This window comes from Chroicocephalus ridibundus, chromosome 19, assembly GCF_963924245.1.
Source record: "Chroicocephalus ridibundus chromosome 19, bChrRid1.1, whole genome shotgun sequence".
In the NCBI taxonomy this organism is placed as follows: Eukaryota; Metazoa; Chordata; class Aves; order Charadriiformes; family Laridae; genus Chroicocephalus; species Chroicocephalus ridibundus.
The window spans coordinates 5,498,992-5,522,413 of record NC_086302.1 but is presented as its reverse complement, the minus strand read 5'-3'; the positions used below and the strand labels follow the sequence as shown (position 1 = coordinate 5,522,413).

The following is a 23,422-nucleotide window of genomic DNA, read 5'->3' as shown; positions in this document are numbered from 1 at the left end:
GCAAGGCAGAAATCCCTCCTTACCCCAGTCATGCACGGGGAAACTGCTAAGGAACCACAGCACAGTGCCTGGGGAACGGAACGGGAAGAAAAAAAAAAGAAAAAAAAAAAAGAGGAACTGGACTTGAAGGGAAGGGTGAGAAGCATCAGGGAGCTGATGCCCTTGCCCGACCTGTCCCTTGCTTGGCACCAAGGCTGCTTACCTGCACGGCAAGTCCGTGTCCAAGAGAACAGCCTCACCTCCGCTGCGGTGCCAGGCTGGAAAACCCATTTCAAATCTATGAAAAAGGTTAAGCGAGGTCACACAGGCCTAGGTGAACCCAGCAGAGTCCTCATTAGAAGGTCAAGAGCTTACCAATAAAGCAGGTCTCTGTTGTGTCCCCATGCCAAAGCATGACCTTGTTTAACCTTTCTGCAAGAACTCCATGAATCACCCACTTCAGAGAAGTGACCCTGAAGCAGGGAGGGCGCCGCAGAGCCCACCCTGGCACCAGCACGCCATGCTTAATGCCACGACCTGCTCCAGAGCCCTGGCTGAGAACAACTCCACAACAAAAGATCTACTCCAACCTCAGCACATCATCCTAGGCAAGCGTGGGTGCTTCTCCTGGAGGTGTCCTGGAGCACCCGACCTCGGACAGACCCCCAGGACCCAGTGGGTCTGGGGAGGGAGCGATGCCCTGGCATCCCTACCAGAGCCTACTGCCGTTTCAGCTCTTCTCTCTAAAACACTTAAGACACCCCGATCCCGTTCCATCAAAACAAGCAGGTGAATTTGAGCTGTTGAAACAGCAGATTTTGTGTTAACCCAAAATGTTTAGACTGAAATAGTCTAGGGAAACGTCACAAAATTGGCACAGCCTAGAGACACAAGGCGGCAGAAAGCTCCAGCAGTGCCAAGCAGCCAGGGATGCAGTTCTCCACCAGTACGCCTGGCCAGCTGGTCCTTCAAACCCTCCCCCTGCAGACAGCTACACACATTTACTCAACTCTTGCCGTTAAAATGCTGACAGAAAACGTTCTTCTCCCACCGCACCTTGTGTTAGGTGCAAACCATTGTGCAACAACACGGGTGGTGTTGAGCTGTAATGTTGTTTTTTTCCCCCCCAGAGAAGAGAAACCATTTCCAGTGGAAGAAGCCGGAGACTCGCAGTTGGTCTCCGAGCTCATCACGCAGTCGGCAAGTGGCTGCGGTGCTGCATGTGTCATCCGCTCCCAAAGCTTTTGTCAGGCTTGGGGCTGTCATTCCTATTAAAGACGCTAAAGCTTTCACTTCTACTGCTGCTCTCAATGGCTCAAACCCGCAGAGCCAGGATCCGCGGGGTCAATTAAAAATACCACACGTGTTCACATCATTGCCATCCACACGGGACACTCGCAAGAGCAAGCAGCCATTCTAGCTGACCTTTAGGAAATACCAACGTATAAATGTAATGCTTTAATGGTCACACCGTGGTCCGAGGGAGGAAAAGCCATCGTGTGAACGCAGATAGTTAACCCCCACCTTCAGAAATGAAGCCCCAGAATACCCTTTTGTACAGCAATGCACCACCAGCCTTGAAAAAGGCACAGTAGAGACTTCAGGTACCAACATGAACAAACAAAAACGCATTTATTTCACAAAGGATCATCTCTCACAGGGAAGATCCCTGCAACAGAGTGCGGCACCTCTGACGCACAGGATTAAAAAACAAAAATTAATAACCCAGGCTGCATCTAGTGTACATCATCACAGGATTAGTCCTGGTGAATTTTTAAACCGTTTTAACTCGGGCCCCACACCATCAAAAGCCAGCATGGCTATGGAGAAGTTTTGTTTTGTTTTTAACTGGCACGCCATTACATAAGCTAAAAAAAAAATCACTTCAAGATTCAAGTTCAAGACCCTAACAAAGCAAGGCTGAAGGCTACGAAGAAATCAAAGAATTGCATCCCAGATGCTGACAATTCGTATTATATTGCTACATGCCTGGGAGGGAAACTACTGATTTCTCCAGTGTTCATGAAGAAAACGGCACAATCCTTTAAGGATGAGGGGTCAGGAGCCCCAGGACAGGACTGCAGACTGAAGTTGTTCAGAAAAGACTGAGAACATGCGGCTTTTCTCCCCGAAATATCTCTGCAGGCATCCAAGAGCTGGTGGAGCAAACTAACTCCAGAAGACGACGGGTCTCAGCACTGCCGGCACCACAACAGGCTCTTCGCCCCAGTCCTTTTCAGAAGTGTAAGATCTGTTAAATTTGATCTTCATTAAGAGACACCCTCCCAAAGGAATCAAGAAAGCCTCAGTATTTTGCTTTGACACAGGGCTCGCACAGCATGTAAATCATGAGCTTGAGCCAGATTCTTTCCATCTGCAAACCCCACTTGACTCAGAACCTGATCCAGCTCTTATCGTAGTAGTTACTACAGATTTTCCACAAATCCCACGAGTTTCTGTTCCCGAGGAGCTCACCGGGCTTTTCTGTCTCACAGTCATAGCCCCAAGGCTCGCAGACAGACAGAACCGCAGCAGCGAGACTACGCTCCAGCAAAACACAGCGTAAACGCTTAGCTGAGAGCTAAAAAGCACTCAGACAAATTAGGTGCTTCAATGCCACGGCAGCAACTCGGAACACTTCTGCTTAATCACCTTTATTTTCCTAAGTCACGCACACACCTGAAGTTCTGCTATCACAAAAGCCCCAGAAGGTGCATCAAGAAGCTTCTGCTGAGAACGTGGCTGCTCATTAGACACCCGACGTTTGGCAGCCTTGGCGTATTTTGCCGTACAGCCTGGACCTAAGGCTACAGCGGGACCGACTGCCTCGCGACACCGAGCCTGCGCGGGATCCTCACCGGCTCACGCTGTGGGACCGCAACAAACCCTCCCGTTGCCAAAACACTGTTGATGCACAGGCCGGAGAATAATTCAGCTCCCTCCTCTTTGGCTTTGTTGTGCCGGGCAGAGCAGTTAAGAATCCAAAAAAGCTTTCAAGCAAACAGCTACAACTCAGGAAAAAAAAAAAAAAAAAGGCAAACAAAGAGTCTTTTGAGGGAAATGCTGTTAAGGTTAAAGTATCAAAAAAAAGCACTTTAGGTAAATGTTTCTAGCTTCCTATAACAGCTTTAAAAACTTCATGTGCATTTCCTGAATGGTCCAGGCAAGATGTGAATCCTGACCTTAAAGCAATAAAAGACTGTGGTCACAAAACAGCCTCAAACAGTCCCAGCCCTCAGTTTCCCTGTTTTTTGTATGTTTCTGATCACTATAATCTTCACTAGACTTTTATTTTCAACAGCATCCTGCCAAAGTTAATGCGAGAACCATCTCTTCAAGTCCACAATTTGTTCAGTGGGAGCTACACAAGCTGTGCCATCAGAAGAGACTGCAGATAGCAAAGGACCAGTTGAGGAAACACCGGGTCTGCTGGCCTCCGGTCTCCGACAAAGGACAACGCCGTTACACCAAGTGAGCCCGCTCCCCTAAAAATTACCACCATCTCCGGTGCTTGATGAAAGAAAGAGCCCAAGACTGAACAGGTCGGTTTCTAACAGCACATAAACCCAAGGAGATGCTGCTGTTAATCTCCACCGACGCTACGAAGAAGACTGAAGTTTTACTTCTCCCTTCCACTCTCAATACCACTTATTTTTAGCGGCTCTCGAACAAGACAAGCTGGAGTGAACTGGGGGTGGGGAAGAGAGAATCACTGGTTTAATCCAAGCCCTAAAAATACTTGGTAGGTTCAAAGTTGTAAAAGCGAAAGAGAACGAAAAAAAAATACTCTGTATCTCAGGGTGCTCTCTCCATGTGCAAATGTCAAGTGTTTCTCTAAAAATCAGATAATTCCACTTTACAGATGAGAGTAAGCAACTCAGCCCAGACAGCTGACAGCGAGTCGGGATGAGATAAAAGGGAAGAACGAGATGTGTAAAGTCCCCTTCTTATAGTCAGGGCACGGCAGTCCCAGCGCTGGGAACAGCACCCAAGACAGAGACCTGGAAACACCACTGAGCTACGCACCGCGCTCTGGAAGTGGTGCTACTTCCAAGACTTAAAGCAAGGTTGTGTTTACACAGCCTGCCAGTTACTCAGATACCTCGCAGAGTAGAGAGAGAAAACAAGCAGGAAGATATCTGCCAAGCCCTTTCTCCCCCCAAAACTACCACAGCTGCCCCAAAAAGCTGGGTGACATCCCGCACAAGGAGGTGATTTTGGGCAGCTTTGGTCCGGGCAGACTATCGGGGATGGCTCCTACCCCACTCCGGTGAATTTTACCGCTGTCCAAGCGCTTTGCAAAGCTTGCGTCTCCTCAACCTGGCCATGCAAGACAGAGGCTATCCCTAAAAACTGCAGCTTGGAGAATGTCCAAAGATCAGCAGAACACGTTACACTGTGAGTGCATGTGACATGAGTAAGAAAAAGGAAGGAAATGGAGTTATTTCTCTGGTTTCTCTTCCCAGCTCCCAAGCCGGGCGCAGGTTACACAAGCCCCGCATTCCACTCCTCCCGACTCCTCCGTTTCACCTGCAATCCTGCCCCGCCGCAGCCCCAAAGTTTCCTCCGTCTCCCTTGCCCTCCATTACTCACCAAAAGCAGCTGGATTTACCGGTCTCGAGAAGTGCGGCTGCCCCATTAGATTCTTTTCTAAGCAGCTCCCCAGGAGCAGGCGGGAGGGGGAGAGAGGGAAAAAAAAAAGTCTACCCTGAGAGAGCACTTTAGTCCTTTAAAATGATAAATCCACGCTTCGGACTGGGAAAGAGCCCGGCGAGCGAGGCGGCTGCCAACTCTCAGGCAACGGCATGAGTGTCCGACGGTCCGGCGCAGGTCCTGTGCTCCCCGTACCCCATGGTCGGGCACTTGATTCTCATAAATAGGCGTCCGTGCCAGCTCCCTTCACGCAGGAATGCCTGTCATTCCAGAGCCGAGCTGGCTAGGGCCGAAGCTCAGGAAGGGGAGGAGACAGCCAGCCACGCTCCAGCCACTTAGCTGCATAATCCAAATCATCAACACGCCTCGCTCCTTCCCCGCATCAAGTTTAGGGAGAAGAGAGAAAAGCTGGGAGCGAGGAGAGGGGGAAAGCGGGGTGTTTTGCTCGAGGAAGGGCTTGGAGAAAGCACGCACGCCAACGCACGGAGGGGTTTCACCTCCCAAATGGGATCAAGGAGGTAACAGCGTACCCGAGCCTGTAAAATACAGACCGAGGTGGCCGTCAATGAGAAAGCGCGGCACTCTAACTGTTGTAGCAGCTGCGCCATCCTCAGAGTAAAGGGAATTTCAAAAAGAGTGCCTGAACTGATCTGCGTCTAGCCAGATGTCTAAGAAAAAATACAATTTCACAGCAAATCCTCTCTCCACTAAAGTTAGCAGGAAGAAGGTAGGAGCAGGGAGCGTGTCTTCTCATTCAATTTAAACATAAGAAGGAAAATAAGAGTTCGTTTTTCATTTGTATATCACAACTTGACGGTTAAGGTAACAAATATCCCCCTCAACGTTTGCATCACAATAAGAAAGATCTCCAGAGTTTAAATATGACCACTTGGATTCTTTAATTCTTCACGAAAATTTGTGTTAGGAGTTCAGTGAATGTACATATAATTTCCAACCCCTGTACACCACACCACAGAGGAGCGGGGGGAAAAAAAAGCCTTTAAACATCCAGAAGCTTAATCTCAACTCAGGGGAAAAGGAAAAACCATTTTCAAAAACATACAGGAATTTGCTGCAGCATCACACCAGTGACTAACCAGGAACTCGAACCCATCTGACACATCCAGGTTTGTTCTCTCCACTGTAGGAAGGGCTGTAGGAAAAAGGAGTTTTAAACACACCAAGATTTGCTGCAGCCCTCGAGGTCCCTGCCCTTGTCAGGCCAAGCAGCCGCAGTACTTCAAAAAAAAAAAAAAAAAAAAAAAAATCGCTGAATGTTACTCAGGCAGCCAGGAAGAGTTCAGGACGAGCTCGCTACTGCAGCAGTCCCAGTAGTAAAAATCTGCTATTCTGGGAAACAACAAAATCCAAGATTGTCAATTTGGGCTGGTGCAGCTGGGAGCAATCAATGCTGCGCGTTAGTCAGAACAGACACCCGAAGCGAACGCCCGCTTCCCAGCCACGGAGATCGCCGCTCACAACCGCACGTCGCAGTGGGAGGCAGTTTTGCAGCCAACAGACCCTAGAAAAGGGAAGGGGTGGTTTTGAGATCTAGTAAAACTCCACCTAAGCCACAAACACACCTGGAAGCCGCTGATGCTCTTGGTTCTTCCACTAACGTGCTAGACATGCCATCCAGACACCTTGGAAAATCCACTCCTCCTTTCTGAAGCACAGCTATAAAAACACGGGAGGAAGCGGGACGCCTCTGCACCTTCCGCCCCTACCAGCACCCGCTCATCCTTAACCCCCCAGGTCCTCGGCACACCTAACTTGTCCTTCACCTGCCGGCTGAGCACGTGACCGCCATCCCCATGGACAGCACGAGCAGGTGGAGGAGCAAGGGATCAGCAGACCCACGGGGGCGGAGGAGCAAATAGCACTCTCCTCCCTCGCGCGGAACATATGGACGTTCCCGAAAGCATTGCTCTTCTCCACCTCCCACCACCAGACATCTCCGTGCCCGTTTCTGTCTGGTCAGCCAGAGCAGTCAGTCTTCCGAGTACTTTTGATTTTCATTGTGGGCAATTACCATCCTGATTCACAGGCATGCTCCACCTCATTGAAGACTCTCTGCTTTGAAACAAAGAAAAAAGCCATTTTCAAGCCATTTAAATACGCTGCCATCTGGCAGGGACCCACAAAGTTTGGAGATAGAGGCTGGAAGACTCCTCCAAGTCTGTAAATCAGCTGTCCAGCTTGGACCGAGGTCTGGAAAAAATATCCCTGCATCTGGGAACGCTACAGAACGCTAAACACTGTATCTAGACTTGCCTGACTTCCAAGGAGATTAAAGCCATTGCATTTTATATTGCATTTGCTGTGAATTAAGAGTGCGCAAAGCTCTGCTGCAGAACAGATGACGCAGGGGAGGTTGTTAAAGAACAGCAGCACAATCATGTGCCTGACCCTTTATTTCTGCATTAGTAAAACATGCAACATTAGCTTAAATTTCAATGAAAGAGATTTAAACTAGTACCTCTAAATTCACAGCAGCTGCAGTCCAAGCACACGCATGACAGTTACTTGGGTTCTGGTGCTGCGCGGTAACTCACTGGGCTGTGAAGAGACGATCGTGCAATAAAGCACTCTGGATCATCGATCAGGCCTCACAAACCATCACAAAGAGATTAAGACGACTATTTGGCAAAGGCACTTGTAATAAAGTTTGTACCAGAAGCACTAATATTTGCTTCCGACATGCAGGGATGCTCAAGGAGCAGAGCTACAAATCTGCATCAGTTCTCATTGCATCTGGGTTTAGACTTCAAACATCAGCCACAACTCTCTCCTCTTTGGGGCAGAAAGAACCAAAACCCTTCCGGAATCACAGAATGGTTTGGGTCGGAAACAACCTTAAAGATCCTCTAGTTCCACCCCATCGCCCTGGGCAGGGACACCTCCCACCAGCCCAGGTTGCTCCAAGCCCCGGCCAACCTGGCCTTGAACCCCTCCAGGGATGGGGCAGCCACAGCTTCTCTGGGCAACCTGGGCCAGGGGCTCACCGCCCTCACAGCCAAGAATTTCTTTACAAGATCTCATCTAAATCTCCCCTCTCTTGGTTTAAAACCATTCCCCCTCATCCTATGGCTCCCCTCCCTGCTCCAGAGTCCCTCCCCAGCTTTCCTGGAGCCCCTTGAGGGACTGGAAGGGGCTCTGAGGTCTCCCCGGAGCCTTCTCTTCTCCAGGCTGAACCCCCCCAGCTCTCTCAGCCTGTCCCCACAGCAGAGGGGCTCCAGCCCTCCCAGCATCTCCGGGGCCTCCTCTGGACCCTCACAAAGAGGAACGACAAAATGCAAAGAACAACAGAAATCCAAATCAAAAGTAACACTAACGTCATTTCTAGGTGGACTCGTGGACAAAAGAAAAACCTGCCCGTCCATCCTTCAGTTCCAGCTCCGCTGAGGAAAGTGGAAGTTCTGTACCAGCAGACACAATGCGAAAAAATGTTTCTGTCTCCCTCCAGCCCGAGGACAGAGCGTAAGAGCAACCGTACTTACTGTGCTCTTAAATAACCCTTTTCATTCATAGCGCTTTGTTTCACAGCTGGGGAAAAACATGGGACAAAGCAACCTGTCCCTGTTCCCCGCCAGCTCCCGTGCAGAGCACCCACGCTCAGGGTTTAGCGTCCTTTAAGGCTGCTTCAGCTCCACCAACAGCAGCGAGACAAAACATCAGCCCCCAAACAACTGCACATTGAGGGTAAAGGAAAATCCACGTTTCGAGCAACAAAATGTCTGAAATTCCCATAATAATGCAGAAGGGCCACCTGACACAGCAGCAACTAGAAGAAACTGGAGCAAAGCCTTTACTCCTCAGGGACAGGTGACCTTTTTGAGAAGGAAGAACTTGAAATAGCAAAGAGCTTTCTACGGGAACGCAAAAAGGGATATGGCTGACAGGCCTTTGAATATTTTCCGCTAAAAATGCAGTAACCAAGAAATGCCAGTTACATGAAAGTTTTACAGGATTTCAGGAGAGTCAGATGGCTGAAATAAAACAACAAGAGGACTGGTGACGGGCAGTAAACGCCCCAGAAGTGGGGTACATCGCTTTCCTCTGAAGTTTCGTTTCCTCTCCATCCAGAGCAGCATCCCATTAAAAACCCGGCATTCAAATGTTAATAGTCTGTTTATATACATTGTAAAAGGAACTCTTCTGGCTTGTTTCACTTTAAAATCTAATGAAACCCATAATGAGCACAAATATTAGCTCCTCTAATAAAGGCACTGTTGTTCACATTTCAGTTCACACCAACGTGAAACACCGCATTCATCTACGGTGACTCAAACATTTATGTTCCATGATTCAGCCACGGGAACATTAAAAAGGACTCTTGCGTTATCCCATCCATGCAGACGGAGCTGTCTATTTAAAACCAGCGATACTGGGCGTTTTCCTTTAGAGCCCATCAGCAGAAGAGTCAGCAGGAGCTACAGGATGTTCCAGGCTCTTTCCTTGCTGGACATGTACCCACCTGAAATACTAACAGGGGCCCATGGTACCTGCCAACACCAGGAGGGCTGGGCAGGGAGGAGGAGGAGGAGAAGTGGCAGCCCCACAACTCTGGATGAGTCTCACCACAATCTGTTTGCTAGCAATCCTCGGCAGCTTTGGCAGAACAAGGAGAATATGGAAAAAAAAATAAATATATATATATGTAACAGCTCTGGCCACCTACAAAGCTGACCATTTCTGGGCTGTGCTCCGAAAGGGAGCATGTGGAAGAGTTATTAAGTAGGAGAGCAGCCCAAGGGGAAGCCAGCGGGTAGGAAGCCGGGCAGTCGATCTGAAAGGTCGCAAGGCAACACAACGTGACGCTCTTCCTCTCTCCTCGCGTGGTATTAAAAGTCAGCCCGATACCCGGTGTGGAAATGGAAAATGGTTTATTTATAAGCCAGCTGGCATCGCATTGTTTAGGTTCTGTAGGCTTTGATGAAAGGGCGCTGGTTCGGATGAGACAGACAAGTGAGGTAACCGCTCCTGAGCCACATGATTTCCTCCGCGCTTCCTGTGACATTTCCAAGAGGGAAACTCCTATTTCCCACAGCATTCCAGTCCCCTTGTCCCCAACAATTCGCCAGCACGGCGATAGCAGCTGCTCGATCTCAGAAAGCAAGATCTGCCCCAGCAGAGCTACCACACCAGGGACTGCCCTGCTGCCACCATGTATGTGCTGGTGGTGGGGAAAGTGAGCGACCCATGTCCTAGAGCAGCCCAGATGTTGACCCGGGATGGAGCACAGCTGGAGGAAGAGCGTTGCTCCGGGCTCAGCAGCAGCCTCTGCCAACGAGCTGACTGACAGCACGTCCAGCCTCACGTTTAGAAGAGGAAAATAAAGCTGAGGACATGCTCCTGGAAAGCCTCGTGATCACAGCGGGTGGCTGGAACACAAGGAAATCGCTTAATCGTCACAAGGACCAGGCTAAAGAAAACTGCGTAGTAGGTCTTGGGGCCAAGAGGAGCTTAAGGCCAAACATCCCCCAGCCTTGTTTTCCAGCAGAAGATGTGCAACTTTCAATGAGAACCCATTTCAGCTAGTACTGAGAACGTATCATCTTCCATGCCTCCTCACCATTCACTATAATTACAACACATGCTAAACATTGTCTTGTTTACTAGTGAGGGAAGGCAAAGGAATGTCATCCCGACAAAATTAAAGATTCAGTCACATCTTGGCTAACTCCATCACCGCAGTGATTCACAGCTATGCCATCTTGAGGCAAGGGAACCTCCAAAGCTGACAAACTACTTTTTGGAGCACCTTGAAGCAGCAATAAAAGAAACACTGGTCAGAAGCCAAAGGAAGCACAGATATAGGACACATTCCAGCAAGGCATCAGGCATCAGCAAAGCATCAGCATATTCCCAACAGTGAAGCGCTCAGAGGCAGGATACCCATCTGCCACTTCCAGCTATGTTATTAGGAACACATTAAGCAAAAACACAGAGAAGAAAATTACATTAATTATTCCATTGTTTAGGGAAGAAATAGGCATGGCATTTAGCTTAACTCTTATTTAACCCTCTCCTTCAGCAAAAAAAATTAAGACACTCAGAAGAGCCCATAAACTAACACCACCTAAGGCTTCCCACTGCAAAACACTGGAGATAAAGAATGACAAAACTACCAGAGCTTCAGCACGAATCAAAAATACATCCCTCGCCTTTCAAACCACTACCCGGCACGTGCTTTTAGGACTGGCACAGCACAAGGACACAGTGCTCTTCCTAAGCGAGCGGCTGCAGTACAGATGTGTTTGACAGACACATCCTCTGTCTGTGTTAACTACCTCACGGGACAAACCTAAGATTTTACAGCTTAATACAGATATTATTCAAAATAACCGAGTCCTTTGGTTGAAGTAAATCCGTCTATGCCACCTATAAAACTGATGGGACAAGCACTACACTGGGGATTGCGAGTTAACAGCAAGAACAGCAGTAAATATTAAACCTCTAAAATAAGATTAAATTGAAGTTAACCCTCAGAGGTAGCACTATATTTAACTCTAGTCTGCAATGTACAGGTCAAGGTCCACAGGCTAGTATCTCTGCTCTGATTCATTAAAAGACTAATGAGCCCAAATTTCTCTTCCTACCTCTAATCCTTCAAGATGACAAACTACGTCTTGAGCTGAAAGCCTCTCTGCCCGCATGCTAGCTGAAAAGAAAGGCGGCAGGATTTCTCTGTACGAGCCTTATTTCCTCTTTCTAGCGTTTCACAAAAATCTCAGCAAGCGCACTCGCTCTTCAGAGCCGAAGATGAAACTGCAGCAAAAGATTTTAGCGTTCCCTCTGCCACCCCGAAGGGCTCACCGCAGGCACGCCGCACCAATCAGCCAAATTATCCTTCAACACCTAGAGTTCCTCAGTCTGAAGTTACATTTTTTCCAAATTACTGCACGAAGGCCAGGCAGTGCCAGGGCATCCTACCACCATCCTTCACTCACTTGGCTCTGCCCAGGGAGACTTACAAAAGCGCCTTGGTTTAGCTTTTGGGGAACACCCAACTTCCCCACCGCACCTGCTCTGCTTTAATTATTGACTAGGCTAGAAACTCCTTATTAAAATGCAAGGCAAGTTTGGCACACAATCTCAGCTTCTGATCTTCTCGAGCAGATATATTTGGAAGAGAAGCCCAGATTCCCTGCCCCGGTTCAGAAATTAAAAGAAACGGCAGATAGATTTGGCTTAAGGCACTTAAATTCAGCACGAAAAACGCTTTTTTGCACCCATGCAACTGAAAACTCCCATAAAATCTGAAATTTTAAACCGTAACTTCGGATTCACACACAAACAACAGGTTTAAAAGCTTCCTTCAAGCGTGTTGTGTTTTTACAAGCCATTTCTACCGGAGTGAATCTAACAGGTAATTACAGGTTTGACCTCCGTCTATTGCACAAATATGCCTTTTGAAACAATGTGGATAAATATTTGCCCAATACAAGAAGACAGCTCCAAGAGGAACCATTCCAGTTTATCAACTTTGTGATTCATGTTGATACAAGCTTTATTCGCTATTTAAGGAACAAGATAACGCTTAGGAAGTTCATCTAGCCAAATAGGTTTCATAGATCGACCGTGGACCACCCTAAACGGTGGCACATCCAGACCACGGGGCACACCCAGACAAGAGCCACCAGCATGACAGTGAGTGAACCTCAACCCTCCAAATATTTACCATTGCTCAACCACCACGCTGTCTCCAAGCAGCGGCGAAGCTTAAGATTGAAACCCGCCGAGTAAAAGATTGCTGCTAAAGCGATTAAAGCAACTCTTGGGTTTGGGTTGTGAAGCATCCCCCTTCCTTACCCCTCTCGAACTGGCTCGCTGGGGAGAGAATTAGGGAGGCCCAAAGGAGCCGAAAGCAAAGTGTGAGCTCCCTACCTAACCCCCGTAGGCTCCTCTTGAAATCTCAGTCCCTGCCCTGATGCTCCGGTGTTTTCTGCCGGCACCAAGAGCTCTTGTGAAACCAAGCCGGTGACAGACACCAGCACGAAGCGCCATCCCAGAATATGGCACAAAAAGCAGACACGATAATCGCAAACAGGTACGCTTACATCCCACGACATACCCAGATCAGATCCCCCAAAGCCAACACTGTTTATGCATGACATTGACTCACGCAAGCTGCAGGGACAATGCCATGGCAATTGTTTACAGTGTCGAGGCCATTTCATATAATTAAAGGAAACGTCAAGAGATGAGATAACACCCACAGCTCAGGAGGTACGCCTAATCGCAACCTCGTGAGACGCGGTTTCTCCCACAGTTGCTCCCCCTTTTGTAGATACGACCCTTCACACATTCCCAGAATCCTCATGTCACGTAATTTCACCTAATTCTCTTACTCCTGCACTTGCAGGCCACCAGCAGCGACCTTGTTTAGGAGCAAGTAGCGCCATACCAAAACAGTGGCCAAGTCCCCTCCCCAAGACCATTGAAGAATGCTCCCGTCTACTCACACTTGGCATGGCTGCACGTGGGGCTGCAGACCTCGCTGCCGGGAGGAAACATGGTTAAATTGAAACGGGAACGTTTCTGCCTGCCCGAGGTCTGACTGTAGCCCAGCATGACCACTGCAGTCCATCGGGACTGTCAGATACCAACAGCCGCCTGCTCCTAACAGCCACGAGCCCTGCAAGGGCAAGCTACTCAAATATTTACTTACCTTCTCAGACAAATTTTGCAGCACAAGAGTTATAGCACACTACTATTTCAAGTATGTAAGCTAACGAGCTTACAGCCAACCCGGGAAGGCTTATGTGAGCTGTGGTCCCACCTCCACTTGCAATGCAGATAACCCCCAAGCCAGGGGCCAGACAGCGCAGCGCGATTCACCTCGCTCCTGCCCGTGGCAGCCTTTGTAAGGCTCACACCTACGTTAAACACCCTGAGATAGGGGCTTGGATCAAAGAATCATGCAGTCACGGAGCTCCACGCTACATCCCAGGGCTCCAGGAGGTTACAACGCGCTTCCCAACGCTCAAAGAAGTCAACGCTGCTCATTAGGGAGAAAAATCTTACAGGCAAAATATCAGTACAAACTCCCCACCAAAGAGTTCCCACCTCAAGATCCACAGGACACAAGACCCAGCAGCGCCAAAACTCGAGTTCAGGGCTTTTCAGCTTGCAGGAGGAATGAGCAAGAACTGTCTTTAAGGGCTGCAAAAAGAAGCCACTGGGAAAAGGAGGCACATTTGGATTGACTTCGCAGGGGTCTGTGCCTCCCGTCAGACACCGTTCAAAGCTGCACCAACGAAAAGTTGCAAAGCAGTAAGCGTATTCTTCAAGCAGCAGTTATAGCAAGGATACATTAGAGCAAGCGTTTGAATCCGTGCACAAAATTCAGAGTGTTTAAACATAAACATGAAACCACTTCTCCACGCGCTTTAGGTTTGAGACAGGGAGTTTGTTCTGGGGCTGGATTCCCCTCTAAACAAGCTGCAGAAGGCGCTCGCTCCCTTGCCGTACGAACGCCATCCCAGGGCTTCCCCCCCAAGGCCCCTGAAATTACAGGCTACAGCAACGCCATCTAAATCCATTAGTTTATCAACAGCAGGGCTAGCTGCCCCCCGGGCACTTAAACTGAAACCCTAGGTGGCCCCTTGGCTATGCCAGCCCGCGTCCTCTCCCTGCCTTCTCGGAGGCAGCTCGTTTCTGCTCTAAGGGAGCTCCTCGGAGATTCCAAAGCAATTCTCACCTTTGTCAAGGGGGCAGAAAAGACTGAAACTTCACAGAAAAAAAATCTGCAGTTCTTACCGAGATTCAGATCAGCCTTAATAACAAAAAAAAAAAAAAAAATAAAGCTTGAAAACTAAATGCTGCCTGACCCTTCAATGGAACTTTCCCACATTTATGGAAATTTCTGGTTTGGCACAAAAACATCTGCTCATTTAAGTGGGTGTTGTAGGCATCACTTCCTTACTCTAGTGATGCTGAAAGAAAAAGGACTGTTTCATTGTTAATTGAGCCTCTGGCTACAGAGTAGAGGAAAAAAAAAATATGTTTTCCCTGACTTTGAAACTCTAATTCTCACCAGGGTTTGTAGGTCTCTCCCTCTCGCACGCTAGGCAGCAATAGCTGATTTCTATCCGAACCGTAAGTCGCTACGTTTTGCCCCACTGCAACCAAGGACAGACCTTGGCCTGGCAGTGACAATGCCATTGTGCCAGCTGAGGACAAACCCTGCGCGACGGTCAGGCCACTAAAACTTGGGAGGTCTGCAGGTCCATCAGGAAAAGCAATCACGTCTGTAACAAACATCGGCAAGTGATGGAACACGCCTTAGAGCTTTTCTCTCTCCTCCCTACACGATCGTTTTGGTTCTTGTGTTTTCCTGACACTGGTTACCTTGCAATTTATCAGAGCGCTGAAAAACAAACTCAAGACAATCCTTTTAAAAAGCCCCACCAGTTACTTTTCTTTAGAACAATTGCCACAGGCTATGACGGACGCAAAATGACGCTTTCAAACCAGAAATGATTATACTCTGCAAATATGATGGCCCGGGAACAGTCTCCAGCACAGGAACTCACTCCACTGCAGATTCTCGATGCCAGGAAGGCATGACGAAGGGAAGTCTCCTTTTATACTTGTCCTTGTTCTTCAGTTCTTTTCCTAAACATTTATTCAGGGATGGGCTCAAGGGATCTTTGCTGTGGAAGAGCGAACGGCTTCATAAGGCAACAGGGTGCTCATTATCAAAATCATTTTTTCCAAAAAATAATAATAATCCAGCACCACTGGAAACCAGCGCCCCACCAGCACCTCCCAAAATGAACTCTAGGAAGACTGATCAATACTTTATCCTGAACAGGAAAATAAGAAAAAGCCCAGAGATAGGGAGTGTCGAGGGTGCCAGACTGACTAGAATAATCCCATTACAGAGTTATCCAGAGCAAGCAGTTTGCTCAATATTTGCGAGATAACAGGATTAACTTCATGTTCAACATCATTTCAGCCTAATAATTGCAGAATCACTCCTAAGGCCCTAATGTCATCGATTCAACAGGGGATTCCCACCAACCCCCCCACCAGCCCCAGCTTTGAAAGCCCTGTTCATTAGCGTCAGCATCTTAAGTTAATTACTTTGAGAGATTTTCCTTTCCTCCCCAAAGCAAGATGTAACTTAACCCCTGCAACGCCCAATGCTCGAGCAGAACAAACTTCTACCTTCCCTCCTGGAAGAGCCAATGTTTACTTTCTTAATCACCACTAAGGTCTCCAAGATCTGACCTTAAGATCAAAGAGTTGGGGGTAGGGGGCAGCTTTTTCAACTTTTTGCTTGAATTTTCACAAAAGTCATGGCAGGGGCTGTTTATAGACCTCTCAATGATCAAGGGGCAGGCTCAGATGCCTGACTAACCTTCCCAGGAGCAGGAGAAGGTGTTGAGCTACCCTTTGGGACCAATGCTACCACCAGATCGGTCCAGCGAGGATCACCCCGAGTCTTTGGGAGCTATTTTCCTTGCCAAGCCATGACTCACTCTTCGCCTGGCCTTAGAAACAAGCCCCTTACTGCAGCCGCGCTGGGGAAGTAAAGGGAAAACACACAAAGCAAACAGTACACAGAGCCCTTTCCTAGCCCGCGGCGGAGAGCTGGGGAGAACCACAGCAGCCGGGCCCTGTTTTTCTACAGGATTCGAACACGGAGCACGGAAAGTTATTAAATTCCACTTTTTCAAGCTCAAGGGGAAGCTTTTGGTTTGGACGCACCACACCACCACAACAAAGGTTTGGCCACCTTTATTATTTTGCCCCTAACCTGATGCAACCACAGCGTGTCACCCCATCTCACGGCATCCTGCGGGGTCACCGCCGGTGGAAGTCGACATCCACAGCCACTGCTCAGCTGCACCTTCACCATTTGTTGCTTTTTCCAGCCCAAAAAATAGAAGAGGGAATCACTGGGGGTCCTGCTCTTGGGGGTGCCCTAGGGAAACGCAGCTTTAACAGCAAAGCGCCTTGGTTGGGGGCACGCAGTTCTGGCCCCCCGAAGGTGAAACAATGGTAGGCAGCACTCGGGGGTCCCCACCGAGCCCCCCCCCTCCCCGGTGCCGGTACTGCCGCTCCCCGCCCGCTGCCGCCGCTCCCCGGTGCCGCCCGCCCTCTGGCGGCCGTTCGCGGGGAGTTTGCGGGGCCCGGGGTAGGTTTCAGGGGTACCGGAGCGGGATAAAACCCCGTGTCCCCCCCGGCAGCGGGGAAGAAGGAGCGGGACAGGCTGGAGAGGTGGGTCCGAGCCAACCCCATGAGGTTCAAGCGCAGGGTCCTGCAGGGGGGTCGGGGCAACCCCAGCACCAACCCCGGCTGGAGGGGGAATGGCTGGAGAGCAGCCCCGGGGAGAGGGGCCCGGGGGTGTTGGGGGGGTGAGAACCTCCACACAAGCCGGCAACGCGCGTTCACAGCCCAGAAACCCCCCCGCAGCCTGGGCTGCATCCCCAGCAGCGTGGGCAGCAGGGCGAGGGGGGGGATCCTGCCCCTCTGCTCCGCTCGGGGGAGACCCCCCTGCAGCGCTGCCTCCAGCGCTGGGGCACCAACAGCAGAAGGACACGGAGCTGTTGGAGCGGGGCCAGAGGAGGCCCCGGAGATGCTGGGAGGGCTGGAGCCCCTCTGCTGGGAGGACAGGCTGAGAGAGCTGGGGGGGTTCAGCCTGGAGAAGAGAAGGCTCCGGGGAGACCTTCCAGCCCCTTCCAGTCCCTAAAGGGGCTCCAGGAAAGCTGGGGAGGGACTCTGGATCAGGGAGGGGAGCCACGGGACGAGGGGGAATGGTTTTACACTGAAAGGGGGGAGATTTAGATGAGATCTGGGGAAGAAATTCTTGGCTGTGAGGGGGGTGAGCCCCTGGCCCAGGTTGCCCAGAGAAGCTGTGGCTGCCCCATCCCTGGAGGGGTTCAAGGCCAGGTTGGACGGGGCTTGGAGCAACCTGGGCTGGTGGGAGGTGTCCCTGCCCAGGGCAGGGGGTGGCACTGGATGTTATTTAAGGTCCCTTCCAATCTAAACCATTCTATGAAAGAGATGGGTGCTAGGGTCCACCAGTGGGGAACCAAACTCAGTCCCAGCCACCAACACTCCAGGCAGGGAGAGGAACGTGCTGCCTTGCAGGCAAGCATCATGTTCATCCCATGGGAGAAGTCTCACAGGTGGGGTGCTCTCTCAGACACAGATCTCTGCACCGATTCTGCCCTCCTTACATGACTTTAGCACAATTTGCTTCTATTTCCATCTCCAGATCTCTCCAGCGACCACTCTGCGACCGCCTGGGTTAGCAGCAGTGATGCCCCATACACCCGAGACGAAAGCAGGTTTCCAGGCTGAAATGGAGGATCCTGGTGAAAGGACTGAGATGCTGCATGGAGAGCGCAGAGCTGAGTTACACCAGCGTGCAGAACTGCATCTTACGCAGCCTTAAGACAAGCTCTAATGGGCACCGGGATCCCCAGCAGATCCTGAGGCTGCAAAGCTCAGCTCAGAACAGCCTGAGCACCAACAGGCTAGACCGATCTTTAAGTGTAATTTAAATATTATTTTTAATGTACCAGGGAATACAAATTTACCATAACCCAGCTGGAAAGTCCCTCAGAAATATTAAAATCCGCGCTTCACAGAGCAAGACAAAACCCAGCTGGGTTGAAGAGCAATATTGTTCCCAATCAAGCCGGGGTTATCGCTCGTCCCGTCACAGTTGGATCTGTAAAAAAGCCACGCCAGACCTCTGGTTTCTTGTTGCGCTCAAGTGTTTTAGGAGACAAAAGACACCTTCAGAAATCAGAGCCAGGCTCCTTTTCAAGACAAACGAGAAAGAAATAGATAAAGCGGTGACGTCAGCGGTGACAACATGCAAGTGCTCGCGACCGGCCCGCAGCTCAGCACCAGCCCCGCAGCCTGAGGCGCAGCTTTGTTCAGCCAACGGCTCAGCTAACGCTATTTACAGCTCACCAAGGCACCAACGTTAATGAGAACATTCAGTATTTTGTTTTAAAAAAAGCCAGGTTTGCCATTCAGCCCGGACACATTGCTGCTGTGCGAACTAAGAAAAACAGTAATAACCAAAATCACTTCATTTATCCTAAACCCACTTACCTCTGGTTCCAGGCAGGCTCCTCTTCTACCCCCAGCCCCAATAAAATCGGCTGCTTAAATCCCTTGGCGGAATTTACAGGCAGCAATGTTCCAGAGAGCAAGGTGAATTTAAGGTCCAACAAGTTGAAAATGAAAACTAGAAACTCTGGAAATCTGACCCCTCTGCTCCGTGCCCTACTTACTGAACCACAATAACTCCACACTCACTATTTCACAGCGAGTCGGCCTGAATTATCCGGAGGATTGATTACATGTCCTACAAGGTCTTATCTCTTCATACAAGGAATAAGATCATTCAATTCAATCACGAAGCACTTCAGCGGATACAACATTTCTCACTCAACATCAGCCTTTGCTACTATCTTGCTCCAGCCAGCCTGGAGGCCAAAGCATCTCATTCCCAGCACACCCCCAGCTCAGCCACTAAACCACAAAACCAGCAAAATTAACCTCTGCTTTCCTCCAGGCAGAGCGATCCGGAGGAACTGCATGGCCATTTACTACAAAACAGCTTTAAAAAAAAAAAAAAATCACTTGAAATGGGGTGCCACGGAATTACAAGGTCTCTGGCAGGTCAGCAAAATAATCTCTGTAAAACACTTGGCTTGTAGATCAGGAGGGAAAGGCAGCAAGAGTTCAGACACCTACTCAAATCATACGGGGCTTGTTCGGAGGGTGGAATTATCGGGTATTTATTTTCTTAAATGCCATACCAACTAGTAGATGGACAGCTGATCTGCATCACTTGCAAATGCAGCAGGCAGAACAGCAGCACTGGCGTCCCATTAACTGCCCCAAGCACCCTGACAGCGCTCGGCACCTTAAATACGCTAAGAACTAGAACGTCCGTCACAAATTTAAGAACAAAAGGCTGTCGGGATAACGTCCCAAAGTATTTTTATAATTTGTCGAGTACACTCGACTTATTTACAATAATGCTTTCACATAGGTAAGCAAGCTTTCTGTACTGCACCTTGTTTGAAAGCCAAACGGTCCCCACCGAGATCAGTTCAACCCTCTGGTCAATCTGACTAAGCACGGCAGGATTTTGCTTTGCTGCGTGCTTGCAAATTAGCATATTTCAACTGTAATTAAATGTTTCATCTCAGGCACTTTGACCACTTCGTCTCCCTCCTGTTGTATGGCACATAGCAGTTTTATTGCTGTATACATAACATACAGGATCTCGTGAGGGAATTGCAGCTTCCATGTCTTCCTGGAAAAAAAACCAAAACTGTTCTTTTGTTCTGGAACTGGCGTTTTCATACCCAGAAAACAACCAATACCATCTCCGGCAGCCCAGTTTAAACCAAGAACCACATCGTCAAAACACTTTAGCTCAACATAAAAGTGCACGTTTGACAAGTTTTTCCCTAAATGCTGCTGAATGGTTAAGTGCCTGTCCTGGCAGCGGCCTCCAAGCAGCTGATTTCCAGTTGAAACTTAGTCACGAAAAGGGGATTCCCACCCAGCCAGTCCCCAGCACCGGCAGCAAGCTGAACAACCCCCGGATGAAAGGCCACCCTCGGATTCAAGTTCTTCAGCAAACGCCAAGAACACAACAAAGCGCCCTCCACCTCACCCTCTCCCTCCCTGCCCCTGCTTGCGCCCTTCCCTTCTTGAAGTGCGTTACCCCAAGTACCAGAATGACTGTCCTAGAGATCTGAAGCCTTGTCAGGTTTCTGAGGAACACAAGACACCGAGAGCAGCACGTATTTCCTCCTCAGCCCTGACGCCCGGTGGCAGTCACCACCAGATCAGAGGGAGGTGCGGGTGGAGACCACCTTCCCACGCAGGAAGCTCCATCCGCAGCTCTGGTCCTTGCAAAGTCCTTGTCTCTGCCACCAGCCTCCGACCCACTGATGGCACGAGACGGAAACTCATCCTCACGATCCCTCTCCTTAGGTTCAAACCAACAACCTACAAGCAAAACATTTCACATCCCAGCAGCCCCTCCCTCAGCTTTCACCACTGCTAAACACAAAAGGCTTTGCGAACAAAGGAATAGCGAGAAGAAAAGTCACTCGGCAGACACCTTTGAAGCAGAAAACTGGTTTTCCTGAGCAGGTTCTGTTTTCTCATAAGAGACGTCGCACATCCGTAGTCTTTTGCTCTTTTCTGCTTGCACGTGGTGCCTACCCAGAGGAGATGCCAAGCTTGGTGGGCCTTGGCAATGAGCAGCAGCAGCGAGAGGTCCTGGCCAAGCTGTCATGGTTTGGACAAGAGGGATCCCATGCATGTTCCGCACACCAGCCATATGAAAACAAAGTGCTATTTTCAGATCCCAAGGCAACAGGCTGATGGAAACCAGTGATTAAAGGGTGTTTGGGACAGGTCATGGTCATCACACCTTTACCATTGCGTCCATCTCCCTTCTGAGCGTCAGTCTTCTAAAAGGCAGCAATGCCAGAACTTGCTCAGACAATCTAGCCCTGGAACGGCTTGATATGTATTTTTGATCTCAAACTTCCTTTCAGACAGCAGAGCTGCTAAGAAGTTGGCAGCAATGGATGTATACTAAACCGTATTGCTTCTACGGACATGCTTTGAACCAGAAGCGATCTAAAAATCCCGTTACCTACGCACATGCGATGATCACACACTCGTTTCCTTAATGGTTTCAAACCTCCAAGCATCTGAAGGTATTGTTTGCATTTTTAGGGATAAAAATGGGAATCGGGTAGCCAGCCATGCATCCTGCCAGGAACAAGTAGCAGAGCTGGTGGCATAAGAAGCAAGTACTCACATTTCTAGCCGTTTCCTCGACTCAGACTATATTTGGAGTCTAAGTCTCCAAAAGCAGCAGATTCATATCACACTGGTTTCCTTATGAGGCATGTAGCCCAGAAGTCAGCATAGACGCTAAAACAAATTACTTCTTTGTTTGCACAAAGGTTAAGGACTCGAAGAGTATTTCCTATTTTTAGTAGGAAAAGAATTGGAAAAAAAAGTAGCACAGCAGGAGATAAAGGGGATGAAAGTCAAAGGGGATGAAAGTCAGCCTCGAATAAAGAAATAACTGCAGAAGCATCCATAAACTTAGTAATTCAAGTGCTATTCTATAAAAGCAGCTTTGGGGAAAAGCCTGTGTGTACAAAGGCTACTTCACTAATTTCCCAAAATGCTTCGCAGTTGCCCCGCAGAGATTGAAACCTTTTAGGGAAGCTACTAAAAAGGTCCCTCTCCCAATACCTGCAGAGGAAGCGTGTAGCCACAAGCAGAAACTGTAAACAGAGCACTGAAGCACAGGAGGTCAAAGGACCCAAGAGCAAACACTTCCCGCCAAGAAAGGTATTGCCGTGTTCCCTCCACAGCTATTCATGAATGATTAGCCCAAAGATTGCCGGGCAGTTGAACTGCAGGCCCGCTTCCACGTTAGGGCAATCCAACGCCCCAGCAGAGCTTTCAAGGAACTACACGCACAAGGTGAGACTTGCCCTGCCAAGCACAAAGCTCCCACTTCTTCAATATTTTGCTTTTTAAGATCACGGAGGCTTACAGGCAGATGAAATGCGAGATAAGACAATCCCTTGACTAAGAAAAAGGTCCCAATTTGTCTCGCATCACGCTAAGACCAGCGCGTGGCCTTTGGGAGGGGGTCTGGGCAGGAGATGGAACAGCGGAAAGAGGCTCCGAAAATAGAGTGTGATCCTTCACCCGCACCACAGGAAGGATCTGAAGAGGGGAAAGGTATTCCAGTGATACTTCCCTTCAACAGATCACTTGTGTAGGTGGGACCTTGGAAAGCGGGGAAACTCAGCCCAGCAACGTGTATATATTTAGATTTCGTTTATTCCTCTCCCTAACCTCCATCCTCCCACCTGCCTCCCAGCTCCACTGGCGACTCGGGGGCCGCACTCTGCCTCCAGACCTCGCACCGAGGCACAATCCATCGCCGCCGCTGCCACCTCTCAGCTCCTGCACGGAACCCTGCAGGTTCCCACCACTTCACAACCTCTTCCATCTCCAGGTGGTGTCACAGCACAAGTCAGCAGCTGAGGGCTCAGGCTGACAAGCTACACAAGTTGCTGTGACTTGAACAGTTTATGCATTCATTAAAGCCAATGCCAGTCATTACAGCAAAGGAATTTGGTTTTGCTTAAGTCCAGCATTAGAGTGAAAAACTAAACCACCTGATGCCGCCCTACCTACAACACATGCACGTCCAAATTACTGCAGATAATGGACACATGGTCACTTAAACTATAGTCACTTGCTCAAGGCTGTGTTCCAAGGCTCACAAGAAGTTTCTGTATATTCTTCTCTATACTTGAAAAACAACCCAGGGTAGGGTTGTTTTGAGAGCAAGTTTTAAGTTGCATACCTGTTCTAAAGCAAAGCTCTGAAACTTCACTGCAGCTGCCTGGAGACCATGCTTCCACTAGTCTTCAGGGATGAGCATGAATTAAAATCTGAAGACAACAGCAAATTTCATTTTTAATTAGCCAGGGCAGCCAGCCGAGGAGGGCTCCCCCACCCACCCATGGCTAGCGAAGCCTGACAGCTAAAAAGGATTTATGCTTCGCTGTGCAGTCCCAGTGGCCATTCGAAGCACGCCGACTCTGAACACGCGCCAATGCAGTTAACACAAAAGCCAGCCATGCAGCATTGTGAATGCGGTTAATATACAACCAGTTAAGGACAGCAATACATCAAAAAAAGCACCAGGCTTTGAGGGAACAAAGGGCATCGACTTCAGCTCAGC

At 49.3% G+C, this 23,422-nt stretch overlaps 1 protein-coding gene across 8 annotated transcripts in view; it reads right to left on the bottom strand.

Annotated features, from left to right (window-relative positions):
- The window catches only part of PHACTR4 (phosphatase and actin regulator 4), a 68,898-nt gene that overhangs the window by 18,424 nt on the left and 27,052 nt on the right, over positions 1-23,422 (bottom strand). The window contains exon 5 of one of the 8 annotated variants that reach the window (XM_063355588.1): positions 23,042-23,129. The exons of 6 other annotated variants lie outside the window; for them this stretch is intronic. Coding sequence is in view for 1 of the 2 variants with exons in the window: in XM_063355582.1 (XP_063211652.1) it covers positions 4,573-4,618 (46 nt within the window). In the remaining variant the exon portion in view is untranslated. Of the gene's footprint in view, positions 1-4,572; positions 4,906-23,041; positions 23,130-23,422 lie in introns of those variants that run through there. One more of the 8 variants, XM_063355582.1, reaches the window with a different exon arrangement.